Source organism: Tachyglossus aculeatus, chromosome 1 (genome assembly GCF_015852505.1).
Source record: "Tachyglossus aculeatus isolate mTacAcu1 chromosome 1, mTacAcu1.pri, whole genome shotgun sequence".
Lineage (NCBI taxonomy): Eukaryota > Metazoa > Chordata > Mammalia > Monotremata > Tachyglossidae > Tachyglossus > Tachyglossus aculeatus.
In genome coordinates, this window is record NC_052066.1 from 72,980,921 (window position 1) to 73,001,230 (window position 20,310).

At 44.4% G+C, this 20,310-nt stretch overlaps 1 protein-coding gene across 1 annotated transcript in view; it reads left to right on the top strand.

Annotated features, from left to right (window-relative positions):
• Positions 1-1,806: 1,806 nt before the first annotated feature.
• The window catches only part of MYO7B (myosin VIIB), a 198,830-nt gene continuing 180,326 nt past the window's right edge, over positions 1,807-20,310 (top strand). Inside the window, exons 1-3 of the mRNA XM_038750824.1 lie at positions 1,807-1,858; positions 7,901-8,014; positions 15,932-16,084. Coding sequence (XP_038606752.1) covers positions 1,841-1,858; positions 7,901-8,014; positions 15,932-16,084 — 285 coding nt within the window. The 5' untranslated portion in view covers positions 1,807-1,840. The remainder of the gene's footprint in view (positions 1,859-7,900; positions 8,015-15,931; positions 16,085-20,310) is intronic.

Here is a 20,310-nt window from a genome sequence, read left to right on the forward strand (position 1 = left end):
GCTTTGCACATAGCGCTTAACAAATGCCATCGTTATTATAAATGCCATTGATAATTTTTTGCCATTTTTTGCCATTTGCCTGCCGTTTTTTGCAGCACTTACCCATGGGGGACATACTGTTGGTAAAATTAAAAGTATCACTATTTTCCCACTTATCTGGTATAAATTGTTCCTCAACTGGAGCAAGTCGGTGACCTTCAAGGCTAAACTGCAGTACAGGAAGTCACCTGATTTATGACACAATTGGGATCAGTTTCCTCATTGGAACAATATTATAAATGAGGGATTAGTTCCTGAACCAAGTTGGCTACCTAATTTTTTTTTTTTTACTGAAATTGCCCAGAATTATGCACTCAATCAATAGTAGGTAAATAACATACCCCTAAAATGTTTATATTTTATTGAGTCAGAGAGGTTCCACAATAGGGTAGCCACCTTTTTCTTCCTTTGATGTAAAATGTTTGTTAATCTCCCTGGTGACTCTATCATGTTACCCTCAAACCCGTTACCCCAGCCTCTCCCAGTCCTCCCCCTCCCCACCATTTTTAAGCTTTCTCCTCCACTTATTTCCTCATCTTTTGCACCTTCTTTGTGCTCCTTGGTGCCTCAAAGAAGGCTGGTGCTGTAAAGTTGAACCCAATGTGTTGTGAAGCTGTGTATTTTGAAAAATTTCAAAAGGGTCTGTGCATCCTAGCTGAAAGACTTATAATATCTTTCACCTTCCCCACCCCACAGCACTTGGGGATATATGTACATATCTATAATTCTATTTATATTAATGCCCGTTTACTTGTTCTGATGTGTGTGTATCTATAATTCTATTTATATTGATGCCTGTTTACTCGTTTTGATGTCTGTCTCCCCTTTCTAGACTGAGAGCCCATTGTGGGCAGCGATTGTCTCTCTTTGTTGCTGAACTGTACTTTCCAAGTGCTTAGTACAGTGCTCTGCACGCAGTAATCAATCAATCGTATTTATTGAGTGCTTACTGTGTGCAGAGCACTGTACTAAGCGCTTGGGAAGTACAAGTTGGCAACATATAGAAACAGTCCCTACCCAACGGTGGGCTCATAGTCTAAAAGGGGGAGACAGAGAACAAAACCAAACATACTAACAAAATAAAATAAATAGAATAGATATGTACAAGTAAAATAAATAGAGTAATATGTACAAACATATATACATATATACAGGTAGTACTCAATAAATAATCAATCAATCATATTGAGCGCTTACTGTGTGCAGAGCACTGTACTAAGCGCTTGGGAAGTACAAGTTGGCAACATATAGAGACAGTCCCTACCCAACGGTGGGCTCACAGTCTAAAAGGGGGAGACAGAGAACAAAACCAAACATACTAATAAAATAAATAGAACAGATATATACAAGTAAGATAAATGGAGTAATGAATACATACAAACATAGAGAACACATTTGAAAATTCACATTCTAAATGCCATTTGTTTTAAGTCAAAGTAAGACCAGGATTTCTTTATGGTGTGTTCTTTACCCATGCCTCGTTAACATGGTAAACACAATATGCCTTTTATTTCCAGAAAATAATCGATCTTGATCTCAAGATTCTCTAGCCATAAGTAAAAATTATATTGTAGATTCTGCCTAGATACAGAAAAGTTGATTAATCCTGCACAAAACTGTTTTTGGATGTAGAAAGGAAATTCAAGAAGCCAAGATTTTGTTTCGTGGGTAAAAAAAAAAAAAACCTCATTTCTTTAGGTAATGTTGCGATGTACAGTATTGATAAGCTTCACCAATCAGAGTCTTGTGACCCCATTGTCCTCTCTCTTCTCTCAGGCTGCATGAAGGGAGCTGAATCAGAATGGTGGTTTTCAGAATGGTAAGAAAGATTATTTGTTCTGGATTTTAATAGAGCCCGGGCTTTGTAAAATAAGTAAAATAAATAAATAAATAAAATAAATAAATAAAAATCCACATTTGTGGATTTTAATGAGAAAGGAATGATGTGGGCAGGCAACCACCGCAGGAGAAGCAGCATGGCCTAGTGAAAAGAGCACGGGCCTTCGAGTTGTACTTCCCAAGCGCTTAGTACAGTGCTCTGCACACAGTAAGCGCTCAAAAATACGATTGAATGAATGAATGAGTTGGAAGGACCTGGGTTCTAATCCTGGCCCTGCCGCTTGTCTGCTGTGTGATCTTGGGCCAGTCATGTCACTGCTCTGTGCCTCAGTTACCTCCTCTGTAAAATTGGAATTTAGTCTGCGAGCCCCATCTATCAATCATTTATTGAGTGCTTATTGTGTGCAAAGCACTGGTTTAGTACAGTGCTAAGCGCTTAGTACAGTGCTCTGCACACAGTAAGCGCTCAATAAATACGATTGAATGAATGAATGGTTCTAAGCTCTTGGGAGAGTATAACAATGTGGGACAGGGACTGTGTGTGTGTCCAACCTGATAAGCTTGTCTCTACCCTAGGGCTTAGTACAGTCCCTGACACCAAATAAACGCTTAACAAATACCATAAAACAAACAGGATATTCTTCGGGATGGAATGAACAATTCCTTTTCCACTCCAGAATGCCACCATATTTGATTTTTTAACCCTTCCCTGCCTCTTTTTCTCCCCACCCATATATTTTGAAAAATTTCAAAAGGATCTGTTCATCCTAGCTGAAAGACTTATAAAATCTTTTACCTTCCCCACACCACAGCACTTGTGGATATATGTACATATCTATAATTCTATTTATATTAATGCCTGTTTACTTGTTCTGATATGTATCTATAATTCTATTTATATTGATGCCTGTTTACTCATTTTGGTGTCTGTTGCCCCCTTCTAGGCTGAGAGCCCATTGTGGGCAGTGATTGTCTCTCTCTGTTGCTGAACTGTACTTTCCAAGTGCTTAGTACAGTGCTCTGCACACAGTAAGCACTCAAAAAATAGAGAAGCAGCATGGCTCAGTGGAAAATTGCACGGGTTGTGGAGTCAAAGGTCCTGGGTTCAAATTTCAGGTCTGCCAGTTGTCAGCTGTGTGACTTTGGGCAAGTCACTTAACTTCTCTGGGCCTCAGTTACCTCATCTGGAAAATGGGGATTAAGACTGTGAGCCCCCTTTGGGACAACCTGATCACCTTGTAACCTCCCCAGTGCTTAGAACAGTGCTTTGCACATAGTAAGCACTTAATAAATGCCATTATTATTATTATTAATAAATACGATTGAATGAATAAAATGGACCTCTGCTGAGGCAGCCCAAATAGATCTCTAAGGTAACCCAGTTAATATTTCCTCATCCCACTATCCCCAATGGAGAAATCACATCCACCACCTCCCTTAGCATCATCATCATCAATCATATTTATTGAGTGCTTACTGTGTGCAGAGCACTGTACTAAGCACTTGGGAAGTACAAGTTGGCAACAACTTGTAGCATTCACTGCCTCTGTCTTCACAAAGCAAATCAGGGTCACAAACATTTCCTGGGAGTCTATTTGTGTCTTACCACAATGATACAAACACTATCTGACATATTAGCCCTTGTTAATATTAGGGAGGTCTGTTGCTGCTACTTTTTGTTACCACAATGATACAAACACTATCTGACATGTTAGCCCTTGTTAATATTAGGGAGGTCTGTTGCTGCTACTTTTTCTTGCTGTCCTCCATGGTAGGAGCAGAAAAATGTTACAACGCATTCACAGAAATAATATTTTGTTGTTAGATTGCATCCTAACCTTGAAGTCTGCCTGATTGACAGCTGCTCTGTGGGCCTGCTGGGGGTTCTGTGATCCCCACAATCCTCTGCCTCTCATTTCTAAAACTGGAAAACTCTATTTTATTTGTACATATTTATTCTATTTTATTTTGTTAATGTTTTCATTCATTCATTCAATCATATTTATTGAGCGCTTACTGTGTGCAGAGCACTGTACTAAGCGCTTGGGAAGTATAAGTTGGCAACAACTTGTAGCATTCACTGCCTCTGTCTTCACAAAGCAAATCTGGGTCACAAACATTTCCTGGGAGTCTACTTGTGTCTTACCACAATGATACCAACACTATCTGACATGTTAGCCCTTGTTAATATTAGGGAGGTCTGTTGCTGCTACTTTTTGTTACCACAATGATACAAACACTATCTGACATGTTAGCCCTTGTTAATATTAGGGAGGTCTCTTGCTGCTACTTTTTGTTGCTGACCTGCATGGTAGGAGCAGAAAAATGTTCCAATGCATTCACAGAAATAATATTTTGTTGTTAGATTGCATCCTAAACTTGAAGTCTGCCTGATTGACAGCTGCTCTGTGGGCCTGCTGGTGGTTCTGTGATCATCATCATCATCAATTGTATTTATTGAGCGCTTACTATGTGCAGAGCACTGTATTAAGCGCTTGGGAAGTACAAATTGGCAACATATAGAGACAGTCCCTACCCAACAGTGGGCTCACAGTCTAAAAGGGGGAGACAGAACAAAACCAAACATACTAACAAAATAAAATAAATAGAATAGATATGTACAAGTAAAATAAATAGAGTAATAAATATGTACAAACATATATACATATATACAGGTGCTGTGGGGAAGGGAAGGAGGTAAGATGGAGGGGTGGAGAGGGGGACGAGTGGGAGAGGAAGGAAGGGGCTCAGTCTGGGAAGGCCTCCTGGAGGAGGTGAGCTCTCAGGAGGGCCTTGAAGGGAGGAACAGAGCTAGCTTGGATCCCCATAATCCTCTGCCTCTCATTTCTAAAACTGGAAAACTCTATTTTATTTGTACATATTTATTCTATTTTATTTCGTTAATATGTTTTGTTTTGTTCTCTGCATATATGTTTTCTATTTATTTTATTTGTGCATATTTATTCGATTTATTTTATTTCGTTAATATGTTTTTCTTTGTTCTCTGCATATATGTTTGTACGTATTTATTACTCTATTTTACTTGTACATATCTATTCTATTTTATTTTGTTAATATGTTTTGTTCTCTGTCTCCCCCTTCTAGACTGTGAGCCCACTGTTGGGTAGGGACCATCTCCATATGTTGCCAACTTGTACTTCCCAAGCACTTAGTACAGTGTTCTGCATACAGTAGGCACTCCATAAATACAATTGATTGATTGATTGTCTCCCCCTTCTAGACTGTGAGCCCTCTGTTGGGTAGGGACCGTCTCTATATGTTGCAAACTTGTACTTCCCAAGCACTTAGTACAGTGCTCTGTACACAGTAAGCGCTCAATAAATACAATTGAATGAATGAAAAGATGAAGTGTATTTAGCCTACCTGTAGACCCCCGTCATACGGTAAAAGAGACCATATGATTAGTGTCTGTCTCCTATCTACATCCCATCAGAGACAAAATCTACTGATTATCAGGTGCAGTCTATGTCCAGTTGGTCAGAAAACTCCCCCAATCATCAGTTACACTCCGTCTTAGGCTCCCTAGGTTGTACACTGAAAGACTAATGTTACATCACACACACACACACACACACACACACACACACACACACACACACACTCTCTCTCTCTCTCTCTCTCTCTCTCTCTCTCTCTCTCTCATTGCGGGCAGAGAATGTGTCTTTATTGTTAATAATAATAATAATAATGATAATGTTGGTATTTAAGCACTTACCATGTGCAAAGCACTCTTCTAAGCGCTGGGATGGTTACAAGGTGATGAGGTTGTCCCACAGGGGGCTCACAGTCTTCATCCCCATTTTCCAGATGAGGTAACTGAGGCCCGGAGAAGTGAAGTGACTTGCCCAAAGTCACACAGCTGACAATTGGCGGAGCTGGGATTTGAACCCATGACCTCTGACTCCAAAGCCTGGGCCCTTTCCACTGATCCACGCTGCTTCTCTCCCAAGCACTTAGTACACCGTAAATCCTCAATAAATATAATTGAATGAAGGAATGAATGCACCCTAGCCATGCCTCTCACCTCCATTAAATATGGACCTGTCTCACAGGCAACATTTTTAAGGATTCGGGGACAGGGAACACCAGACCCTGAATTCTGAATAATAATGCTGGTATTTAAGTGTTTACTATGTGCCAAGCACTGTTCTGAGCACTGGAGGAGATACAAGCGGGAGGTACAAGATACAATAAATTATTCTATTTATTTAATTTTATTAAATTACTCTATTACTCTGTTTATTTTACTTGTACATATTTATTCTATTTTATTTTGTTAATATGTTTTGTTTTGTTCTTTATTTAATTTTATTAAATTACTCTATTACTCTATTTTACTTGTAAATATTTATTCTATTTATTTTATTTTGTTAATATGTTTTGTTTTGTTCTCTGTCTCCCCCTTCTAGACTGTGAGCCCACTGTTGGGTAGGGACCGTCGCTATATGTTGCCAACTTGTACTTCCCAAGCGCTTAGTACAGTGCTCTGCACACAGTAAGCACTCAATACGATTGAAGGAATGAATACAAGGTAATCAAGGTGAATGTAATAAATGTAATAATAATAATAATAATCCATGGATACTCCTAGACTGTGAGCCCGCTGTTGGGTAGGGACCGTCTCTATATTTTGTCAACTTGTACTTTCCAAGCGCTTAGTACAGTGCTCTGCACACAGCAAGTGCCCAATAAATACGATTGAATGAATGAATGAATGCAAGGTAATCAAGGTGAATGTAATAAATGTAATAATAATAATAATCATCCCTGGATAATCCTAGACTGTGAGTCCACTGTCGGGTAGGGATCATCTCTATATGTTGCCAACTTGTACTTCCCAAGCGCTTAGTACAGTGCTCTGCACACAGCAAGCACTCAATAAATACGATTGAATGAATGAAGTTGGTCCCACGTGGGCCTTAAAGTCTTAACTCCCATTTTACAGATGAGGTAACTGAGGCACAGAGAAGTTAAACGACTTGCCCAAGGTCACACAGCAGACGAGTGGCAGAGTGGGGTATTAGAACCTACATCCTTTGACTCCCAAGCCCGTGCTCTTTCCACCAAGCCACGCTGCTTCTCAACAACGCTGCTTGTTGGCACCAGAAAGGAGCTGTTCTAGATGGGAGCCATTTCGGGCTGGGTACATCAGTTAATCAGTCAATCGTATTTATTGAGCGCTTACTGTGTGCAGAGCACTGTACTAAGCGCTTGGGAAGTACAAGTTGGCAACATACAGAGACGGTCCCTACCCAACAGCGGGCTCACAGTCTAGAAGGGGGAGACAGAGAACAAAACAAAACATATTAATAAAATAAATAGAATAAATATGTACAAGTAAAATAAATAGAGTAATAAATACGTGCAAACATATATACATACAGGTGCTGTGGGAAAGGGAAGGAGGTAAGGCAGGAAGGATGGAGAGGGGGATGAGGGGGAGAGGAAGGAGGGGGCTCAGTGTGGGAAGGCCTCCTGGAGGAGGTGAGCTCTCAGTAGGGCCTTGAAGGGAGGAAGAGAGCTAGCTTGGTGGATGGACAGAGGGAGGGCATTCCAGGCCGGTGGAGGACGTGGGCCGGGGGTCGACGGCGGGACAGGAGAGAATGAGGCCCAGTGAGGAGATTAGCGGCAGAGGGGCAGAGGGTGCGGGCTGGGCTGGAGAAGGAGAGAAGGGAGGGGAGGTAGGCGGGGGCAAGGGGATGGACAGCCTTGAAGCCCAGGGTGAGGAGTTTCTGCCTGATGCACAGATTGATTGGTAGCCACTGGAGATTTTTGAGGAGGGGAGTAACATGCCCAGAGCATTTCTGGACAAAGACAATCTGGGCAGCGGCGTGAAGTTTGGATTGAAGTGGGGAGAGACGAGAAGATGAGGATTAGAAGAGAGTGTGGGCCACGTAGGCTGTCTCATCCTTGGGGTTGATGTGATGCAGTTGTCCTATGGGCTACTTGGGGACGAGTCAGCTGGCGGGCCTTGACCAATGGATCCTCTTTTCCTCTGCAGGGAGATCATGTGTGGTTGGAGCCTTCCGCTTCAAACAAGCTAACCGTCCCTATCGGAGCAGTAGTGAAGGACACCAAACCTGGGAAGCTCTTGGTGGAGGATGATGAGGGAAAGGTAAGTCACCCCTGAATTTTTCAAAGGGCTGGACCTGGGTCCAGTCACTACTGGAAACTTCTAGACTGTAAGCCCACTTTCTAGACTGTGAGCCACCCTTCTAGACTGTGAGCCCATTTTTGGGTAGGGACCGTCCCTATGTGTTGCCAACTTGTACTTCCCAAGTGCTTAGTACAGTGCTCTGCACACAGTAAGCGCTCAATACGATTGATTGATTGAAAAAAGAAAAGCATCTGGAGCTGGGAAGATGGACGATGATAATGATGACATTTGTTAGCCCTTAGAACAGTGCTTTGCATATAGTAAGTGCTTAACAAATACTATCATTATTATTAAGCACTTACTATGTGCAAAACACTGATCTCAGCGCTGGGGAGAATACAAGGTGATCAGGAAGGGGGGCTCTCAGTCTTAATCCCCATTTTACAGATGAGGGAACTGAGGGCCAGAGAAGTGAAGTGACTTGCCCAAAGCCACACAGCTGACAGTTGGCGGAGCCGGAATTTGAACCCATGACCTCTGACTCCAAAGCCCGGCCTCTTTCCACTGAGCCACGCTGCTTCTCTAAGATCTTACGCAGATGTTTCTTCGGTCCTCTGACCATGGTACACAGGGTGGCCATTAACAATCAATCAATCATATTTATTGAGTGATTACTGTGTGCAGAGCACTGTACTAAGCGCTTGGGAAGTACAAGTTGGCAACATATAGAGACAGTCCCTACCCAACAGTGGGCTCACAGTCTAGAAGGGGGAGACAGAGAACAAAACAAAGCATACTAACAAAATAAAATAAATAGAATAGATGTGTACAAGTAAGATAGAGTAATAAACATGTACAAACATATACATATATACAGTTGCTGTGGGGAAGGGAAGGAGGTAAGATGGGGGGGATGGAGAGGGGGACGAGGGGGAGAGGAATCAATCAATCATATTTATTGAGCACTTACTGTGTGCAGAGCACTGTACTAAGCGCTTGGGAAGTACAAGTTGGCAACATATAGAGAACTGAGGAATACTGGACACCTCCTGGCCACCACCCAGTCACCGAGCAAATAATAATAATAGCAGTAAAAATAATAAAGGATGTGTGAAACTCAGTGGACAAAGAGGTATAAGCCAGTACTCTCTCATACAAAAAAGTATAAACAGAAGCGTTTGTACTTCAATACATTTCTGTTTGACTCGGCTTTCCTGGTGGTTGACTTCCCGTGACTTCTGACTCCAAAGCCCGTGCTCTTTCCACTGAGCCACACTGCTTCTCTAAGATCTTACGCGGACGTTTCTTCAGTCCTCTGACCATGGTACACGGGGTGGCCGTTAACAGAACTGAGGAATACCGGACGCCTCTTGGCCACCACCCAGTCACCGAGCAAATAATAATAGTAGCAATAAAAATAATAAAGGAAGTGTGAAACCCAGTGGACAAAGAGGTATAAGCCAGTACTCTCTCATACAAAAGTATAAACAGAAGCGTTTGTACTTCCATACATTTCTGTTTGACTCGGCTTTCCTGGTGGTTGACTTCCCATGACTTCTGACTCCAAAGCCCGTCCTCTTTCCACTGAGCCATGCTGCTTCTCTAAGATCTTACGCGGACATTTCTTTGGTCCTCTGACCATGGTACACGAGGTGGCCGTTAACAGAACTGAGGAATACCGAACGCCTCTTGGCCACCACCCAGTCACTGAGAAAATAAAAATAATAAAGGAAGTGTGAAACCCAGTGGACAAAGAGGTATAAGCCAGTACTTTCTCATACAAAAGTATAAACAGAAGCGTTTGTACTTCAGTACATTTCTGTTTGACTCGGCTTTCCTTTTGCTCTGGTAGTTGACGTCCCATGACCTCTGACTCCAAAGCCTGGGCCCTTTCCACTGAGCCACGCTGCTTCTCTAATAATGGTATTTGTTAAGCACTTATGGTGTGCCAAACAATGTTCCGAGTGCTGGGGCTGATGCCGGGTAATCAGGTTGTCCGACATGGGGCTCACGGTCTTCATCCCCATTTTCCATTATCCAGATTTTTCCAGATGAGCTAACTGAGGCACAGAGAAGTTGAGTGGCTTGCCCGAGGTCACACAGGAGACAAGTGGCAGAGCTGGGATTAGAACCCACGGCCTCTGACTCCCAAGCCCGGGCTCTTGGCTCTAAGCCATTAATAAGGCTACTTTATCTTCAAGAAGTACAGCAGGATTAGTGCATGAAGGATGATAGCCAAGGAGGAAAATGTCCCGCTGAAATCCACGTTACATTTGTGGTGATGAATTGAACGTCCCCATGTAGGACAGAGAAAACCTCCTCGGGGCAGGGGTGGAGAGGGGGTAGGGTTTACGTGGTACAGTCTTTGGGGAGTCCTTCCAAGTTCTAGTATTTAATGACCATAAAAATGCCTTGCAGTTGCATATGTTGCCGATTTGTACTTCCCAAGCACTTAGTACAGTGCTCGGCACACAGAGCTCAATAAATACGATTAAATGAATGAATATCAAAGAGGAGAGGGAGTATCTTGTACATATTTACTATTCCGTTGATTTTATTTTGTTAATATGTTTTGTTGTCTGTCCCCCCACTTCTAGACTGTGAGCCCGCTGTTGGGTAGGGACCGTCTCGATATGTTGCCAACTTGGACTTCCCAAGTGCCTAGTACAGTGCTCTGCACACAGTAAGCGCTCAATAAATACGATTGAATGAATGAATAGGCCTCGGGCTTTTCCTCCCAGCGGGGAGGGACAGGTCACTCAGCTGGACGCTCTGCACAGCTGGTTGGGGAACCTGTGCCCAGTCATTAATGCTGTGTTCCAATGGAAAAAGCATGGGCTTGGGCGTCAGAGGTCCTGGGTTCAAATCCCGGCTCTGCCACTTGTCAGCTGTGTGGCAAGTCATTTCACTTTTCTGGGCCTCAGGTACCTCATCTGGAAAATGGGGATTAAGATTGTGAGCCCCACATGGGACAATCTGATCACCTTGTATCCTCCCCAGTGCTTAGAACAGTGCTTTGCACATAGTAAGCACTTAACCAATGCTATTATTATTATTATTATTATTATTATTATTATTATTATTATTATTATTCCAAAGCTCCCTGCTTCAGTGCCAGCCCTAGCCCCAAGCAAAGGTATGGTGGGCTGAACGTATTTGGCTTAGGACCAAGTGCACCTCCAATCTGGGCTACCCCCTGTGCTAAGGTGAGGTTCGGGGGTTGAAAAATAATAATAATAATAATAATAATGGCGGCATTTAAGTGACTTGCCCAAGGTCACACAGCAGACATGTGGCGGAGCCGGGATTCGAACCCATAACTCCTTGACCCTCATTCATTCATTGTCATATTTATTGAGCGCTTACTGTGTGCAGAGCACTGTACTAAGCGCTTGGGAAGTACAAGTTGGCAACGTATGAAGACGGTCCCTACCCAAAAATGGGTTTACAGTCTAGAAGGGGGAGACCGACAACAAAATCGATCAATCAATCGTATTTATTGAGCGCTTACTGTGTGCAGAGCACTGTACTAAGCGCTTGGGAAGTACAAGTTGGCAACGTATAAAGACGGCCCCTACCCAAAAACAGGTTTACAGTCTAGAAGGGGGAGACCGACAACAAAATCAATCGTATTTATTGAGCACTTACCGTGTGCAGAGCACTGTACTAAGCACTTGGGAAGTACAAGTTGGCAACGTATAAAGACGGTCCCTACCCAAAAACGGGTTTACAGTCTAGAAGGGGGAGACCGACAACAAAATCAATCAATCAATCAATCGTATTTATTGAGCGCTTACTGTGTGCAGAGCACTGTACTAAGCGCTTGGGAAGTACAAGTTGGCAACATATAGAGACAGTCCCTACCCAACCTTTCCACCAACAACGTGGTGGGAACTAGGGTGGGAGAAAGGAGAGAAGGCTAACAGGAGAGCTTCCACCCGAGAACAGACCCTTCTCATATCTGACAGACAATTACCTTCCCATCCATCATCATCAGGGGCATTTATTGAGCACTTACTGTGTGCAGAGCACTGTACTAAGCGCTTTGAAGAGTATGATACAATGGAGTAGGAAGGCATGATCCCTGGCTACAGTGAGCTTACAGTCTACAGGGGGAGATGGACACTAAGGGAAAGGGTAGAGAATAAGGATATGTATGTAAATCATATCATACATAGAAAGTAAGGCACTGCATGGACAACCAAAAGGACAAATTAATTGTTTGGGAGAGTGTGTCTGCGATTCCCTACCCTCTCATGAAGAGTCCAGCCAACATATTTTCAATTGCTGTCATTCAGGAAAGCATCACTATACATTTTCATCCAGACCCCAATTTCTTCAATACAAATGGCTCTTATCTCAGCAATAGCATCTCGGTATCTATTGAATCAATCAATCAATCGTATTTATTGAGCGCTTACTGTGTGCAGAGCACTGTACTAAGCGCTTGGGAAGTACAAGTTGGCAACATATAGAGACGGTCCCTACCCAACAGTGGGCTCACAGTCTAAAAGAAGGCACATCTCCTCCAAGAGGCCTTTCCTGTCAGACCTCTTTGGCTTTTCTTTAACTCCCTTCTGCATTGCCCTGGCTTGCTCCCTTTATTCATCCCCCTAAATATAATTTATTTATATTAATGCCTGTCTCTCCCTCCAGACCATACACTCGTTGTCTTGTTTATTGTTATACTGTAATAATAATAATGGTATTCGTTTAAGCGCTTACTATGTGCCAAGCACTGTTCTAAACGCTGGGAGGGATACAAGGTAATCAGGTTGTCCCACGTGGGGCTAACAGACTTAATCCCCATTTTCCAGATGAGGGAACTGAGGCACAGAGAAGTGAAGTGACTTGCCCGAAGTCATGCAGCTGACAAGTGGAGGAGCCGGGATTAGAACCCATGACCTCTGACTCCCAAGCATGGGCTCTTTCCACTGAGCAACACTGCTTCTCACTGTACTGTGAGCCCACTGTTGGGTAGGGACCGTCTCTATATGTTGCCAACTTGTACTTCCCAAGCGCTTAGTACAGTGCTCTGCACACAGTAAGCGCGCAATAAATACGATTGATTGATTGTACTCTCCCAAGCATTTAGTACAGTGCTCTGCTCACAGTAAGCACTCAATAAATATGATTGACTGAATGACCTACTGAACGGAGGTGAAGGCCACTCTGTCCCACTCTCTGCTACGTCTTCTTGCAAAGGCGATGCCATATCGGAGAAGCCGCGTGGCTTAGCGGAAAGAGCCCGGGCTTGGGAGGGAGAGGTCATGGGTTCTAATCCCGCTTCTGAGACTTGTCAGCTTTGTGATCTGGGGGCAAGTCACTTCTCTTTTCTGGGCCTCAGTTCCCTCATCTGTAAAATGGGGATGAAGTCTGTGAGCCCTACCCTGATTACCTTGGTTCTACCCCAGCACTTAGAACAGTGCTTTGCACATAGTAAGCGCTTAACAAATGCAATCATTATTATTATATCCTTATCAGAGAGGAGGCAGCTAGCTGAAAACCAGCTAGATGAATGGATACCCTCTACATGAGAGAGCACTAACATTGGAACTCAATCAATCAATGGCATTTATTGAGCGCTTACTTAGACTGTGAGCCCACTGTTGGGTAGGGACCGTCTCTATATGTTGCCAACTTGTACTTCCCAAGCGCTTAGTACAGTGCTCTGCACCCAGTAAGCACTCAATAAATACGATAATGAATGTGTGCAGAGCACTGTACTGAGAGCTTGGGAAAATACAATATAACAGAATTAGCAGACATGTTCCCTGCCCATAATGAGCTTCAGCAGTCAGCCTGAAGGTCCCTGTGTCCGCTACCTGAATCTTCCCAAGCGCTTAGTATAGTGCCCTGCACACAGTAAGCGCTCCATAAATACAATTGAATGAATGAATCACCCAGTCACACAGATAAGGTTTGTCGAGAGACAACGATTCAGGGCAGAGTTCCTTGTTTGGCTTCATTCATTCATTCAGTTGCATTTACTGAGCACTTACTGTGTGCAGAGCACTGTACTAAGCGCTTGGAAAGTACAATTCGGCAACATGTGGAGACGGTCCCTACCCGACAATGGGCTCACAGTCTAGAAGGGGAAGACAGTTAGCAAAACAGAACAAGGAGACAGGTGTCAATACCATCAAAATAAATAGAATTATAGATATTCATTCATTCATTCAATCGTATTTATTGAGTGCTTACTGTGTGCAGAGCACTGTACTAAGTGCTTGGGAAGTACAAGTTGGCAACATATAGAGACGGTCCCTACCCAACAGTGGGCTCACAGTCTAGAAGATATATATACACATTAATAAAATAGAGTAATAAATATGTATAAATATACACAAGTGCTGTGGGGAGGGGGGAGGGCAGGCAGTGGGGAGGAGAGGAGGAGGAGGGGAAAAAGGGGGCTCAGTCTGGGAAGGCCTCCTGGAGGAGGTGAGCTCTCAGTAGGGCTTTGAAGGGTAGAAGAGAGGTAGCTTTGCAGATGTGTGGAGGGAGGGCATTCCGGGCTAGGGGGAGGACGTGGGCCGGGGGTCGACGGCGGGACAGGCGAGAACGAGGCCCAGTGAGGAGGTGAGCGACCAAGGAGCGGAGGGTGCGGGCTGGGCTGTAGAAGGAGAGAAGGGAGGTGAGGTAGGAGGGGGCGAGGGGATGGACAGCCTGGAAGCCGAGAGTGAGGAGTTTCTGCCTGATGCGTAGGTTGATTGGTAGCCACTGGAGATTTTTGCGGAGGGGAGTGACGTGTAGAAAGATAATCTGGGCAGCAGAGTGAAGTATGACTGAAGTGGGGAGAGACAGGGGGTTGGGAGATCAGCAAGGAGGCTGATGCAGTAATCCAGTCGGGATAGGATGAGAGATTAAACTAGCAAGGTAGCGGTTTAGATGGAGAGGAAAGGGTGGATCTTGGCGATGTTGCGGAGATGAGGCCAGCAGGTTTTGGTGACGGGTTGGATGTGAGGGGTGAACAAGAGAGCGGAGTTGAGGGCGGGCTTGTGAGACGGGAAGGATGGTAGTGCCGTCCACAGTGATGGGAAAGTCAGGGAGAGGACAGGGTTTGGGAGGGAAGATAAGGAGCTCAGTTAGCTTCCCTCTAAATTATCAGTTAGGGTACTTTATTTGTGACCTGCCCTTTTAAGTTCTGTTTCTCCTTTCTCAATCGATCATATTTATTGAGCTCATACTATGTGTACAGCACTGTACTGTGGCTGCCTCCACCCAAGACCCAAGGAGGCAGAATCAATGAGATGATGTGAAAATTGAGAGAGGCAGAGGGTTTTCTGCTACTCGTGTTTGGGATCAGAGATCTGAGGGGGGAAAGGGTTCTGGAAAGTATGTGGCCACAGAATCCATCTTGGTTCCCATAAAAAAAAAAGTCCCTCAAAAGGGCAACTGTTCACCCTTCATATGCTACCATAAAACACTGCCCATCTGTGCCTGAAAAATGCCAATCCAAACAACACCCAGTCTCATGCGTGCTTGTAGTTAACACATCTTGGTCAGAAAGACCAGACTAGCTGGTTGAGATAGGCATCTGCCCACATTCCTTCTGGGGTGGAAAATTCATTCATTCATTCAATCGTATTTATTGAGCGCTTACTGTGTGCAGAGGACGCTTGGGAAGTACAAGTTGGCAACATATAGAGACGGTCCCTACCCAACAGTGGAAAATGGGGTGATGAGTTTCAGAAGGGGCTGGGTTGGCATGGGTGGAATAGGAAATCACTGGTGCAAAGAAGATTAGAGGACAGGACAGGGACCATCAACTTTAAAGATAGTTCAAAAAAAAGATAAAGATTTAAAAAAACCCTCAACCCTGATGCGGGCTGCCTTTCATGGCAGGGTTGAGTGGGATTTCTCTGAGTTAATGGATACAAATGCAGGAATCCAAATTGATACAGATTCAAACACCACCACGTTACTCTGTTCTAGGAACACTGGATCGACGTCCGCAATCTCAACACCCTCCGTCCAATGCACCCCACCTCCATCCGGGGAGTGGAAGACATGATCCTCCTGGGGGACCTGAACGAAGCAGGAATGGTTCACAATCTGCTCATTCGCCATCAGGAGTACAAAATTTACGTGAGTCCAAGGTCGCACCCGGGGGAGTCAGTGGGCTACCGGACGGATTTCCAAGATGCCGGACCCTCGGGTGGAGACTCGCGGAGGGGAAGTGGAAAAGAAGTCTGGGAGACGGACTTGCAGGGAGTGACGAGGCCCTGAACGTTATCACTACGGGATGGGATGGCGACTGACTGACAGGGTGGAAGTTGGGCTCCCCATTTCCCGGCAGTCGTCATTTTTAAGGGGCACCCACTTGATGCGATGAACTGTGCTAAGCGTCAAGCAAAATCTCCCCTCAAGCAGCTTCAAGTTCTACTCTACTCACTAGCTGTTCCTCAACTCTCTACGCTCCTCCAAAGCCATTTCTACCTCACTCTCACCTGAGCCCCCCCCTTATAATACTTAGCATAGTGCCTGGCACACGTTTGAATAATAATAATAATGACGGCACTTATTAAGCGCTTACTATGTGCAAAGCACTGTTCTAAGCGCTGGGGAGGTTACAAGGTGATGAAGTTGTCCCACGGGGGGCTTACAGTCTTAATCCCCATTTTACAGAGGAGGGAACTGAGGCACAGGGAAATGAAGTGACTTGCCCCAAGTCGCACAGCTGACAAGTGGTGGAGTCGGGATTTGAACCCGTAACCTCTGACTCCAAAGCCCAGGCTCTTTCCACTGAGCCACGAATGCCATCGTTAAACTCATTTTCTGAGGCAGGCAAAGTGCCTAGGATGAGAAGCCAAAGGAGCCCTCCACGCTAGGCACTTGGAAGGGATAAAGATAATTGAATCTGGCCAGATTCCCAAAAGGGAATTCTGCCTGAGTCATTGGAAGAACTCTAAAATTCCGATGACATAATAAGAACAACAATAATAATAATAGTATTTGTTAAGCACCTACTATTTGCCAGGCACTGTACTAAGAGCTGATGTGGATACAAGCAAATCAGGTTGGACACAGTCCCTGTCCCCCATGGGGCTCATAGTCTTAATCCCCATTTTCCAGATGAGGTAACTGAGGCCCAGAGAAGTGAATTCATTCATTCATTCAATTGTATTTATTGAGCACTTACTGTGTGCAGAGCACTGTACTAAGCGCTTGATAATAATGATGGCATTTATTAAGCACTTACTATGTGCAAAGCTCTGTTCTAAGCGCTGGGGAGGTTACAAGGTGATGAGGTTGTCCCACGTGAGGCTCACAGTCTTTATCCCCATTTTCCAGATGAGGTAACTGAGGCCCAGAGAAGTGAATTCATTCATTCAATCATATTTCTTGAGCACTTACTGTGTGCAGAGCACTGTACTAAGCGCTTGATAAGAATGATGGCATTTATTAAGCGCTTACTATGTGCAAAGCACTGTTCTAAGCGCTGGGGAGGTTACAAGTTGATGAGGTTGCCCCACCGGGGGCTCACAGTCTTTATCCCCATTTTACAGATGAGGTAACTGAGGCACAGAGAAGTTAAGTGACTTGCCCAAAGTCACACAGCTGACAAGTGGTGGAGTTGGAATTTGAACCCATGACCTCTAACTCCAAAGCCCGGGCTCTTTCCACTGAGCCACGAATGATCCCCATTTTACAGATGAAGTAACTGAGGCCCAGAGAAGTGAAGTGACTTGCCCTAGGTCACACAGCAAGTGGTGGAGCCAGGATTAGAATCCATGACTTTCTGACCCCCAGGCCCATGCTCTATCCATTATGCAGTGTGGCTCAGTGAAAAGAGCTCAGGCTTGGGAGTCAGAAGTCATGGGTTCGAATCCCAGCTCCACAAACTGTCAGCTGTGTGACCTTGGGCAAGCCACTTCACTTCTCTGGGCCTCAGTTCCCTCATCTGTAAAATGGGGATGAAGACTGTGAGCCCCACGTGGGACAATCTGATCACCTTGTATTCCCCACAAGCGCTTAGAACAGTGCTTGGCACGTAGTAAGTACTTAACAAATACTGTTATTATTATTCCAGTGCTCAGAACAGTGCTTTGCACATAGTTAATAATAATTATTATTAATAATAATAATGGCATTTATTAAGCGCTTACTATGTGCAAAGCACTGTTCTAAGTGCTGGGGGGGATACAAGGTGATCAGGTTGTCCCACGTGGGGCTTACAGTCATCATCCCCATTTTACAGATGAGGTAACTGAGACTCCGAGAAGTTAGGTGACTTGCCCAAGGTCACACAGCAGACATATGGTGGAGCCGTCTAGACTGTGAGCCCACTGTTGGGTAGGGACCGTCTCTATATGTTGCCAGCTTGTACTTCCCAAGCGCTTAGTCCAGTGCTCTGCAACAGAGTAAGCCCTCAATAAATACGATTGATTGATATGGTGGAGCCGGAATTCGAACCCAGGACCTCTGACTCCGAAGCCCGGGCTCTTTCCACTGAGCCACGCTGCTCACTGCTTCTAAAGATGCCTACTAACAAATTATATTTTAATCAGTGATACAATTGAAAAGAATAAAAGAAACTCAGCTTGATCTTTCTAACATACTACTATTTGCGCAGAAAGCCTCCAAATAGATCGGCAAACTATCTTTCCATCCATTTAGTAATGGGGTAAGGACTTTTATTCATTCATTCAATCGTATTTATTGAGCGCTTCCTGTGTGCAGAGCACTGTAGTAAGCGCTTGGGAAGTCCAAGTTGGCAACATCTGGAGACTTTTACCCACATGAAGCCTGCCCTTTTGGACAAAGAGCCATCTCCGGCCCCCGGCTCCAGGAGAAAAGAGAAAGGTTTTTGTGTCCTGTCCTCCCCCATCTCGAGAAAACTCTGGGAACTTGCCTCAGTCCAGGGCCACTCCCTTTCAGTGGTACAGAAATCAATCAATCAATCATATTTATTGAGCACTTACTGTGTGCAGAGCACTGTACTAAACGCTTGGGAAGTACAAGTTGGCAACATATAGAGACGGTCCCTACCCAACAGTGAGCTCACAGTCTAAAAGGGGGAGAAAGAGAACAAAACCAAACGTACTAACAAGATAAAATAAATAGAATAGATATGTACAAGTAAAATAAATAGAGTAATAAATATGTACAAACATATATACATATATACAGGTGCTGTGGGGAAGGAGGTAAGATGGGGGGATGGAGAGGGGGACGAGGCGGAGAGGAAGGAAGGGGCTCAGTCTTTCCTGGGAAATGCAATCCCTGGGAATTTCCTTGCCAACTTTCAAAAGGACCTTTGGATATTTGAAAGCCCACAGCTCTCTGCAAAACCTGACCACAGTACAGCACAGACTGGCAGTAAGTGCTGGCTCAGTGGAAGGAGCGCAGGCTTGGGGGTCAGAGGTCATGGGTTCGAGTCCCGGCTCCGCCGATTGTCAGCTGTGTTACCTTGGGCAAGCCACTTCACTTCTCTGGGCCTCAGTTCCCTCGACTGGAAAATGGGGATGAAGACTGTGAGCCCCCCGTGGGACAACCTGGTCACCTTGTAACCCTCCCCAGCGCTTAGAACAGTGCTTTGCACATAGTAAGTGCTTTAAAAATGCCATTATTATTGTTATTCTCTGTTCCTCAGTTCCCTCATCTGTAAAATGGGGATGAAGACTGTAAGCCCCCCGTGGGACAACCTGATCACCTTGTAACTTCCCCAGCGCTTAGAACAGTGCTTTGCACATAGTACATGCTTAATAAATGCCATTATTATTATTATTATTAATCTCTGTGCCTCAGTTCCCTCATCTGTAAAATGGGGATGAAGACTGTGAGCCCCCCGTGGGACAACCTAATCACCTTGTAACCCTCCCCAGCACTTAGAACAATGCTTTGCACATAGTACATGCTTAATAAATGCCATCATTATTATCATTATTATTATTATTATTATTATCCTCTGTGCCTCAGTTCCCTCATCTGTAAAATGGGGATGAAGACTGTGAGCCCCCCGTGGGACAACCTGATCACCTTGTAACCCTCCCCAGCACTTAGAACAATGCTTTGCACATAGTACGTGCTTAATAAATGCCATCATTATTATCATTATTATTAATAGTATTATCCTCTGTGCCTCAGTTCCCTCATCTGTAAAATGGGGATGAAGACTGTGAGCCCCCTGTGGGACAACCTGATCACTTTGTAACCTCCCCAGTGCTTAGAACAGTGCTTTGCACATAGTAAGCGCTTAACAAATACCATAATTTATTATTGTTATTATTCAAGGTAATCGTATACGACATAGTATCCGTTCCACATTCATTCATTCATTCAATCGTATTTATTGAGCGCTTACTGTGTGC